We start from the raw sequence: 11204 nt of genomic DNA, 5'->3' as shown, positions 1-11204 counted from the left end.
TATGCCATCCCATCTGGTTTGCTCTTAGTGGGACTATCATTTGTTTTTCAACAGGACAATGAACCAAAACACATCTCCAGGCTGTATAAGGGCTATTTGACCAAGAAAGAGAGTGATGGAGTGCTGCATCAGATGACCTGTCCTCCACAATCACTTAACCTCAACCCAATTGAGATGGTTTGGGATGAGTTCAACCGCAGAGTGAAGGAAAAGCAGCCAACAAGTGCTCAGCATATGTGGAAACTCCTTCAAGACTGTTGGAAAAGCATTCCTCTTGAAGCTGGTTGAGGGAATGCCAAGAGTGTGCAAAGCTGTCATCAAGGCAAAGGGTGGCTACTTTGAAGAATCTAAAATCTAAGATATATTATGATTTGTTTAACACTTTTTTGGGTTACTACATGATTCCATATGTGCTATTTCATAGTTTTGATGTCTTCACTATTATTTCTACAATGTCGAAAATAGTCAAAATAAAGAAAAACCCTAGAATGAGTAGGTGTGTCCAAACTTTGGCTGGTACTGCACATATTTCAAGAAACAAAAAAAGTGGTTGATTCTGAATATATAATTGTCATAGTCATGGCACGCTTTGGTAAGAGCCATTGAAGATTGAAAGTCTGAATATTTTTCTCTCTCCAAATTTCCCCACAAAAAAACAGCTATAGATGTTTGTCCATTCTCCGCTGATTCAGAATATATCATTATCATAGTCATGGCACGCTTTATGTAAGAGCTATTGAAGATTGAAATCAGAAATCATATATATTTTTTAAAGTATGGATTATTCTCCATTCATCCCTGATTCAGAATATGCCATCTTCATAGTTATGGCATGCTTGGTTCAATAGCTATTTAGAAGAGAAAACCGAATAAACACCGAATATCCGATATAAAACTAATTTCACCTTGGTCAAACTATTCCTAAAGATTATCATTACCTAAAGGTTTGTATTTGAGAAAATAAATACATCTAATGATTATATAGGCCTTGGCCTGTAATATATCCCCAAATAGTCCTAATTAATAACAATATCACTGTAGACTACTACTGCAGAGGGTTGTACATTGAGTGTACTTTTTTACTTGTATCACTTACTCACCCATTTTTCTACTTCGGGTGATAGTCTCAATTTTTACCGGATCATGGTGATGATGCTTGTGGTCATCTGCTGAGAGCTTTCTCCGGTAACCGCGACTCGTGTCAACTCCGTTACCCACCGCCACCGCGACCGGTTCTACCTCCTGTTCCGCATTTGACATCTTCGATCAAATAATTTCCCACTTCTCCATGTAACCTTAGTAGCCCTACCGAAAACCCCACGATCGACAGTGGATCACGCGCCACCGCGCCCTCCTTGCGCCTCGCGCGCACTATTCACGCAGAACGCATAGGGGAGGGGGCAAGGGCTCATAAACTTTTACTTTCCTGGTCGAAGATAACATGAAACGTTTGAGTAAACCCCACACTTAGAGATGCATTGGCATAGAATACTAGTAATATGGTGTTGTCAACTTGTTACTTACGGTATTCTAAATTAGAGAAAATCGCTGTTTTACCTATAGATTTCCCAACATCATCAGAATTGTCATGTCTTTTCCTGTGACGTTTGGCTCATGAGACACCAGTTCACTGTGTCACAGGTGCGGAGAAAGTGCACTGAACAGGTTAATAATCCCTGACTAAACAAATAACGTTTCTTTATTTTCCAAAATCCACTGCGCTGGCTGTTCTGTCAACAGAAACAGGAATTCCCAGTTATAAATATAGGCCATAGGCCTGTGGGAAAGATTTTACTTATTTTTTTCAACCCTCAAATGCATTTTTCCAGAACTTTGAGTTCTGGGTGTTTTATATAAAACATTTCCACCTCTCTGACTGAATTATGTCATTCATAATTCCTTGGTATCTCAGCGATTTCACATTCTGAAACGGATACTGCAGTAAACTAGTCCGAATCAAATCATATCAAATCGTATCGGTCACACACATATTTAGCAGATGTTATTGCGGATGTAGCGTAACGAAATGCCTGTACGCACGCACGCACGCACGCACGCGTGCACACACATACACACACGAGAAAATGTATACATCCAAACGTATTACGCTTTATCCAAATCTAAGAATGTTTAACACTTGCATAGACCTATTGATACAATTTATAATTCCAATTCCTATATAGCCTATAGGCCTAGCCATTGCATCATTTTAACATTTCCACAGTGTCTCCTGCATGCACTCATGTGTCCTTTGCCAAAACTAAACTCAGGCACATCCTAGGAAGCATCAGCGTTTCCTTTTCCTCTTCTATATCAGCCTGGAGTTAACACTTAGTATAGTCTGCTGTAGGCTTACACTACAGTGCTATGGAGTCCAACTGACTGAAAAGAATGACCCAATATTGCCATTAGCATCTGTAGTATTAAATGTGGTTTTAATCACTTTTCGCACTACTAAGAATTGTGTGACCTATGAAATGCGGACAAAAAGCTAACATAAAAACACACAATAATAGCCCATAACACAATAACAAAATATGTAATCAATGCAAGACAATATTTAAAAAATGTCTAACACTACTTTTAAAAAACATTTTTTTATGAAATAAATACTTTGTGATATGCATGTTTTCTTTCTGAAAAAGTCGCGTGTTTAGTTCTGCTGTTTACCAGGAAATAATAACCTACTGTAAAAAAATAGAATACGTGGTAGATATCAATTATGACATCAGGGTTCCATCATAATTGAGTTCTATGATGTATCCGAATTTTCACATGATTCCCTGGGAAACAGAACCAAACATTAGACTGGAATGCACTTTTCACCAAACATATGCAAATCCTTTCATAACTCAAACATTACTTTCAATGAGCAGAGGTGTGTGAGTTACAATGACATCCAAACTTTTTCAATCCCCCATCCTTCACCAAGAAATTGATCTACGAAGTGGTAAGACTACAAACTGTTCAATTATTAAAAGATTGTGAATGTATTTCCATAAAAGGTTTACTATAAAGAAGGTTTATTTGCTTGAATGTGTCTATTTCTCTATAATTTATAAATAAATCAGCATACATTTCCAAGTACTGGCTTGATGACCCAAATTGCACACTATTCCCTATGCAGTGCAGAACTTTTGACTAGGGATAGGGTTCTGTTCAAAAGTAGTGTACTATTTGGTGAATAGTGTTCAATTTCTCTAGTCACAAGTAGTGGACTTTGTAGGGAATAGGGTGCAATTTCTCTGGTCAAAAGTAGTGCACTATGTAGGGAATAGGCTGCTGCTTTGGACATTAACCTTTACTTCTGCCTGTCTTCCCTCTACAGGGTATTTTGACGAGGTATTTAGTATTCAGGAGCATGACCAGCAGTCTGGCAGGGCCAAATGGCACTACTCCATACCCGATGACCCTGAGGCAAACCTGGGAGGCACCTCCAGAGTCCCCGACCACCTCCAGGCTGGTTTCCTCTATCGTGTCTCCGTCTACCAGGACCTGACTGAGGGAACAGACGACCAGGGCTTCCAGGGCTACCAATGTGGCCTGTGTCGGCTGCCCCTCCCCAGCCTTGCTTCCCTCCAGGCCCACCTCTTGGTCAGCTGGACCCACAACACAGGCTGTAATCGCCTCTACAGTGACATGATCAGGCTGTGTCCGTCTCCTCCTCCTCCATTGGTGCATGTATCTGAGGAGCCATCACCATCTTCCCCCAGCCATGTCCACAATAACCAGCAGGATCAGGAGGCTGATATGGCTTGTCATCTCTACGCCGTCCCCAATGGCCTTGAGGCAAAACTGGGATCGCGGCGAGGCAGATGCACTGACCACCTCCAGGCCGACTTCGTTCGCTATGTCTCCAGCCAGGTCTGTGTGTGTTGTGTGTGTATATGTGTGTGGAGGAAGGGGGAGAAGTGAGCAGAAGATACATTTCTGTTGTTTACTGAAACATATGGACAATAAAGTTGTATTGTATTTTATTGTAGGCCTCCAATAACAGTCCAGGCTACCACCAGGGCTACCAGGGCTCTGAGGGCTACCAGTGTGCCCTGTGTCAGCTGCCCTTCCCAAGCCTGGCTTGCCTCCAGGCCCACCTTCTAGACAGCTGGGAAGGCAGGCAGGCCTGTAGCTTCCTCTACAGCCAGATGATCAGGCGCTGTCCCTCTCCTCCTCCTCCTATGGTGGTGAAACCAGTTCTGCACATCACTGGCTCCTCCTGCTCATTCTCTGTTTCAGTCACAAAGAAACTTCCAAGACGCCATGCAGAGCACCTTCATCCATACTTGCCTTCCACTTCATCATCCTCAGTCTCAGCCACTGTGGTATCTTCATCATCCAGGCACCATAAGCATGTACTGTCTCCAGTCCTGCCTTCCTCCTCCTCCTCCACCTCCTCCATACCCTCCAGAAAGAGAAGGAGAGACAACGACGTGAGCTCGAGAGGGGCCCCCAGGAGCCCCAGCCTCCACCACAGCTTTAGCACTCTGTCTCGGGGAGACGAGAGCCACCAGGCTGCCCCCTCCTTGATGAGACCCATGGATAACCTCCAGAGCTACCTCCCTCAGCCCTACTGTTCCCAGCCCAGCAACAGTACTCTGTCTTGGGGGGAGGAGAGCCATCAGGCAGGCCCCAGCAAGAGACACAGAGAGCTGGAAGCCACCAGACAGGGATACCCCGGACCCAACTGCACGGCACACAGGCGAACGACGTGCAAGACAAAGTGCAAGATGCTACAGAGGAAAGCCCTTGTGTATCCTCATGAAGTTGGCCCCAGCGATATGCCCAGGGCTATAGGTCATTAAGTAATGTTTTTTTTGGTTCTGGTGTGTTTTCAGTCCACTGTTGACTTGTTTTTTACTTAAGTGTGCATGACTACTATCTATGTAAGGTTTGGGTCAATTCAATTCCATTTTTTTCTTATAGGAGGCAATGACGAAAATGTGATTTGATTCAGGAATTTCTGTTTATTTCCTGATTTGAAAAGGAATTGACCCCAACCTTGTATCTATGCACCATTTGGTACCATGTAGTTATGAATTGGGTTTCGAAATAAAGTAGTACCGTAAAATAAAGTGTTACCACACAGCCTATTTATGTGAATCCTATATAAAAACAAATCTTCATGAATGAATTTGCTCTGCATTTGATGAATTTAAATAAAATTTAAATGAAACATCATACATTTTTTGTGTGCTTTGTTATGTTTAACCAAATAAATAGAAATATCATACGTCCAAAATACTTTTTACATGTCTAATTGGGTGCCCAATACTGTACCTCAAATAATAGCCTTGACAACGCTATGAACTATCACTAACGTCGAACTACAAATACACTTTAAAAGATATCAGGTAGCTACCTAATACAATAATACCCTTGACAATACACAGTTTATAATTTGTGCCTCTCTCACACGCACGCGCACGCACGCACGCACACACACACACACACACACACACACACACACACACACGCACACGCGCACACACACACACACACGGTGTGACTGACTGCCTGTGTGTGTGAGAGAGCCACGGTCAGTCACACTGTGTCGAGTGTGATGTTTAGCTTTCTGACCTAGACACATTTAGCCAGGTAATCACCTGGTAATACTCTTTGATGGATGGAGGGATAGACAGAGGGAGGGAGAGAGAGAAGGAGGGGAGGGATGAAGGTTGAGGAGAGCAAGTGGACCCAGTCCTGTCGTTCACATTACCGCGGGAGGACCAGCTAAAGGTAAAGACATTTTCTGTCTGTAATATTTGCATTAAATAGAGAGTGGAAGTGATTGTTCCTTGCAGGTTGGTTGATTACCTACACCTTGACTGTGTATGTGTGCATGTCCCTAAAGTAGGTTACAGTAAAAAATATATATATACATTGTAACATACACAGGATAGGTGCAGTGAAATGTGTTGTTTTACAAGGTCAGCCATAACACCTCTGGAGCAAATTAGGGTTAAGTGCTTTGCTCAAGGGCACGTCCAATTTTTCATTTGCCCGCTCAGTTTTTCAAACCAGCGACCTTTCAGTTACTGGCCAAACGCTCTAACCACTATGCTACCTATTTTCACAGTGTGTTGGGTATGTTTTGCAAACAGTGTCACCTGGCAATATCAGTTTCTGAGAAACTGCTATCAACACATGCACACACACACACACACACACACGCGCACACACACACACGCACACATCGACTCATCTGTGGATTCATTTTATTCAGGATGTCTAAGACCCCGTCCACCACGTCTGCAGCCTCTGTAACCTCTGCAACGTCTGCAGCCTCTGTAACCTCTGCAACGTCTGCAGCCTCTACAGACAGGTAAGATTATCGTCTACGTTTGAGACTGGAGAACTTGATTGGCCATGATGGGTACAATAGAGTTATTGAGAGACATTGGCGCCGTACACACTCAGTTTGTACAAGTGATATTGTTGAATCAATGGTTGTGATATACCTGATGTGTTTGTGATGCCCTAAAATATCGACAAACCCGTCAAGCGCCGTCTCCACAATACTTGTATGAATATTTTTGTGCAGAAAAACTCTATTGTATCATAACTATTAGTTGTAAAACTTGAATATGTACGAAGCCATTGAGAGATTTGTTTGGCTTCTCCCCATGTTTATTACAGTACTGTAAGTCAAGTCAAAGTGTCAAGATAGCTCTTGCCAATGTCTCCAATATTGTGAACACCTGGTGCCTCTTGGCTCACGTTCTGTAGCAAAGGTGGCAAATCCCGGAAGACTTCGTCCTCAGGCTCGGAGTCGGCTCCCAAGAAGGTGTCTAAGAAAGAGCAGAAGAGGAAAGACATGGAGAAGATACACACCACCCTGCTCAGCAGCGTGTTTGGAGCGGTACGCGCACATTTTTTATTGAACCTTTATTTAACTAGACAAGACAGTTAAGAATAAATTCTTATTTACAATGATGGCCTACACCGGCGAAACCCGGACGACACTGGGCCAATTGTGCACCACCATATGGGACTCCCAATCACAGCCGGTTGTTATACAGCCTGGATTCGAACCACGGGGTCTGTAGTGATGCCTCTAGCATTGAGATGCAGTGCCTTAGACCGTTGCGCCAGTCGGGAGTCCACACACACACACACACACATTAAAGTTACTTTCACCTCTGACCCATGCTAGGCTAACAACAGTCCTGTGTTTTTTTCTTCTCACGGGGACATTGATGTGCATGCAAAATAATGTCCTAGAAGCTACAACGTTAGCTAAGCTCCTGATCTTTGCATGCTGTGTGTGTGAGTGGCTGCCTGCCTATCTGCTTGCCTACCCGCGTGTGCCTGTATGTGTGTGTGTGTGTGTGTGCCTACCTGCCTGCATGTGTGTGTGTGTAGGTAATAACTCTTTAAGCCACACACACACACACGCACGCGCACACACACACACACACACACACACACACACACACACACACACACACACACACACACACACACACACACACACACACACACACACACACACACACACACACACACACACACACACACACACACACACACACACACACACAGTAGTTATCCTCTCCAGCTAATCCTTATAGATACAGCAGTATTATTAGATCCTTAGTGTGGCTCAGCGTCACCATTCATTAGGATTAATGGGTAGAAGCTGCCGGAAGAGCATCGAACACAAAGGGAAAGTTGTATAATTGTTTTAGGAACTTTTTTTGCTTGGGATATTTGTAAACGTTTAGACCCACCACTGACCGATGTGATATTGTGTGTCAATTGATGTCTGATGTTTAATGAACAATTTCTGCTTTTCTTACTTTGTTTTACTTTGTTTTTTGACTTGTAAAACTTAGCTCGGAGACATTGATTTAGGATAGAATAATTCGGACTAGAACTTAAACTAGATAATATTGAGCATACAGTGTGTGTAGGCTATGCGTGAAAAAACTACACGCGGGGGCGGCAGGTAGCCTAGTGGTTAGAGCGTTGGGCCAGTAACCAGGAATCCCAGAGCTGACAAGGTAAAAATCTTTCATTCTGCTCCTGAACAAGGCAGTTAACCCATTGTTCCCCTGAAGGCCATCATTGTAAAAAATTATTTGTTCTTAACTGACTTGCCTAGTTAAAAAAAAAAAAACACGTGTGAATGAGGTTGACTGGTGTCCCAAACAAACGATTTAATCCACCATGATCAGGAAACATCCCCACCTGTCCCCAATCCCTCACCAACTTCCTACCACACCAGATCTACCGGATCCAAAAACTTCCAACCTCCTCTTACACAACTGTGTAACTCTCAAATCACCTGTACTAAACTTCCATCCAAAAGTACCTGCATTTGACTCTTTAAGGTGAACCCTATCCAGTATATATAGATCTAAACACTATAATATTACTCAAAAGGACAGACAGTGTTGTTTCTCTATGGCAGCTCCCTCACTAAAACACACACCACATTGTCAAAAGTATGTGGACACCTGCTCGTCGAACATCTCATTCCAAAATCATGGGCATTAATATGGAGTTGGTCCCCCCCTTCGCTGCCATAACAGCCTCCACTCTTCTGGGAAGGCTTTCCTCTAGATGTTGTAACATTTCTTACGGGGACTTGCTTCGATTCAGCCACAAGAGCATTAGTTAGGTTGGGCACTGATGTTGAGCGATTAGGCCTGGCTCACAGTCAGCGTTCCAATTCATCCCAAAAGTATTCAATTGGGTTGAGGTCACGGCTCTGTGCAGGTCAGTCAAGTTCTATAGCACCGATCTCGACAAACCATTTCTGTATGGACCTCGCTTTGTGAACGGGGGCATTGTCATGCTGAAACAGGTAAGGGCCTTCCCCAAACTGTTACCACAAAGTTGGAAGCACAGAATCGTCTAGAATGTCATTGTATGCTATAGCGTTAAGTTTTCCCATCAATGGAACGAAGGGGCCTAGCCAGAACTATGAAAAACAGCCCCAGACCATTATTTATCCTCCACCGAACTTTACAGTTGGCACTAGGCATTCTGACAGGTAGCGTTCTTCTGGCATCCACCAAACCCAGATTAGTCCGTCGGACTGCCCGATGGTGAAGTGTGACTCATCACTGAAGGGAAAGCGTTTCCACTGCTCCAGAGTCCAATGGCTGCAAGCTTTACACCACTCTAGCTGACGCTTGGCATTGCTCATGGTGATCTTAAGCTTGGCCATGCTCAGCCATGGAACTTTTTTTACATACCACGCGCTTCAGCACTCGGCGGTCCCATTCTGTGAGTTTGTGTGGCCTATCACTTTGCGGCTGAGCCGTTGTTGCTCCTAGACTTTTCCACTTCACAATAACAGCACTTACAGTTTCCGGAGAGGATGCTGCCATTTGTGTGTATGATCAGCTTTAAGGATGAGATGTACTCCTCTCATTTCCTCACTCCTCCTTTTCTCCCCTCTCCGGTTCTCTCCTCTTCTGTTCTCTCTTCTATGCTCTGTCACTGAGAAAATAAATATGGTGTACAATGGGTGCCACATCCTATGACAGTGCCACGTTGAAAGTCACTGAGCTCTTCAGTAAGGCCATTCTACTGCCAATGTTCCTCTATGGAGATTGCATGGCTGGGTGCTCGATTTTGTACACCTGTCAGCAACGGGTGTGGCTGAAATAGCCAAATCCACTAATTTGAGGGGGTGTCCACATACTTTTGTTTATATAGTGTCTCTCCTTTGCCCATTGTCTTCCTTTAGGAGAGGGAGTTGGCCCAAGCAGAGTTGGATGGTGAGTCTTCTTATCACAGTGATACTGCACATACAATAGAATGCTTTACTTACAGTAGATTGACTAGTTGCACAACTTATTATACGGAACCCGTGTTACTCAAGTTAGGATTCAGACAGGCATTATATTTGTGAAAAGTGGGTAGCTTTGAATCATCCATAGAAATAGTTTGACTAGATTGGGGAAAAGCCCCTCAGACCACGGCAATTTGACGATACATTCATGGGTACACTCAGTATGGCAGCCGGTCCACCCATCACGGAACGTTGACTTGAATGGCAATGTCCTTTCTGGTAATTCTATTTCTATGGTGTCATCCTCACCTTCTGACTTCTAACCTTTAACCTTTGGCACAGAGCTGGACTTTGCCTTCAAGGAGTTTGACTACGACTGTGACGGCTACCTGAACTACAAGGACGTAGCTGAGTGCATGAGGACCATGGGCTATATGCCCACTGAGATGGAGCTGCTGGAGATAGTGCAACAGATCAAGATGAGGAGTATGTACATTTTAAGCTATTGTCATTTAAATGTGCTTATTGTCCAGTTCCTACCTGTGTCCTGACTGTTGATTGGCTGTCTCCCTTCAGTGGGCGGTCTGATGGACTTTGACGATTTCTGTGAGCTGATGGGTCCCAGGATAATGGGAGAGACAGCAGACATGCTGGGGCTGAAAGAGCTCAGGTCCGCCTTCTCACAGGTAGGAGACTGACACGGAGCCAAAGAGACTGAAATTAAGGGAATGAGCATAAAACACAGGCCTACAAACACAGGCATTATGGCCCTACACAAACTCTCATTAAAATCTCACAGCTTCTTCATTATTGTTAATGGCCCTCAGCCAATATTAACTCCCATGTTCACTTAATCACCCACCTTCTCTCCTCCTCAACATCCCTCCATCATAACTTTCCCCTCTCCTCCTCTCAGTTTGACCAGGACTGTGATGGGAAGATCAGCCAGGATGAGATGAAGGAGGCGGTGAAGAGTCTACTGGGGGAGAAACTGAAGAAAGGAGAGCTGGAAGAGATACTCAAAGAGATAGACATCAACGGAGACGGAAGCATCGACTTTGATGGTGAGGAGATAACTGTGCATAGACACATACACACACATGTAAAGTCACACACACATGGAGGAAACACTCACAACATGCAGAAACATGTCGACACACAAACACACACAGAAGTAAGATCACACACATACATACACACACACACAGAGTCACAAACATTCAATTATCTAAACAGTGGTGCCCATTACATTTTGTAGCCTTTCTCATTTCCCTCTCTTGCCCTCCAGAGTTCGTCATGATTTTGTCCATTCGGTAAGTGCTGGAAGACCTGAGCGGATGCTGCCATTTGTGTGTATGATCAGCTTTAAGGATGAGATGTACTCCTCTCATTTCCTCACTCCTCCTTTTCTCCCCTCTCCGGTTCTCTCCTCTTCTGTTCTCTCCTCTATACTCTGTCACTG

At 43.9% G+C, this 11204-nt stretch overlaps 2 protein-coding genes across 2 annotated transcripts in view; one reads left to right on the top strand and one right to left on the bottom strand.

Annotated features, from left to right (window-relative positions):
- The window catches only part of LOC129865565 (SH3 domain and tetratricopeptide repeat-containing protein 1), a 26680-nt gene extending 25064 nt beyond the window's left edge, over positions 1-1616 (bottom strand). Inside the window, exon 1 of the mRNA XM_055938450.1 lies at positions 1101-1616. Coding sequence (XP_055794425.1) covers positions 1101-1260 — 160 coding nt within the window. The 5' untranslated portion in view covers positions 1261-1616. The remainder of the gene's footprint in view (positions 1-1100) is intronic.
- Positions 1617-3596: 1980 nt separating this feature from the next.
- Positions 3597-11059, top strand: LOC129864824 (calcium-binding protein 2-like). Its single transcript, XM_055937107.1, has 8 exons — positions 3597-3852; positions 6221-6319; positions 6724-6856; positions 9698-9728; positions 10085-10228; positions 10319-10428; positions 10659-10806; positions 11031-11059. Exons 1-8 carry the CDS (start codon positions 3680-3682, stop codon positions 11057-11059), a joined length of 867 nt encoding a protein of 288 aa, XP_055793082.1. The 5' UTR covers positions 3597-3679.
- Positions 11060-11204: the final 145 nt, after the last annotated feature.

This window comes from Salvelinus fontinalis, chromosome 11, assembly GCF_029448725.1.
Source record: "Salvelinus fontinalis isolate EN_2023a chromosome 11, ASM2944872v1, whole genome shotgun sequence".
NCBI lineage: Eukaryota > Metazoa > Chordata > Actinopteri > Salmoniformes > Salmonidae > Salvelinus > Salvelinus fontinalis.
Note: the sequence above shows the minus strand (reverse complement) of the source record. Positions and strands in the feature narration are given on the sequence as shown.

Bases quoted from the DNA above. Each gene is read 5' to 3' on its own strand.
- LOC129864824 (XM_055937107.1), top strand. From the start codon at position 3,680: ATGTATCTGAGGAGCCATCACCATCTTCCCCCAGCCATGTCCACAATA. The intron at 6,320-6,723 runs GTAAGATTATCG...CACGTTCTGTAG, and splicing joins TCTGCAGCCTCTACAGACAG to CAAAGGTGGCAAATCCCGGA. The intron at 6,857-9,697 runs GTACGCGCACAT...GTCTTCCTTTAG, and splicing joins TCAGCAGCGTGTTTGGAGCG to GAGAGGGAGTTGGCCCAAGC.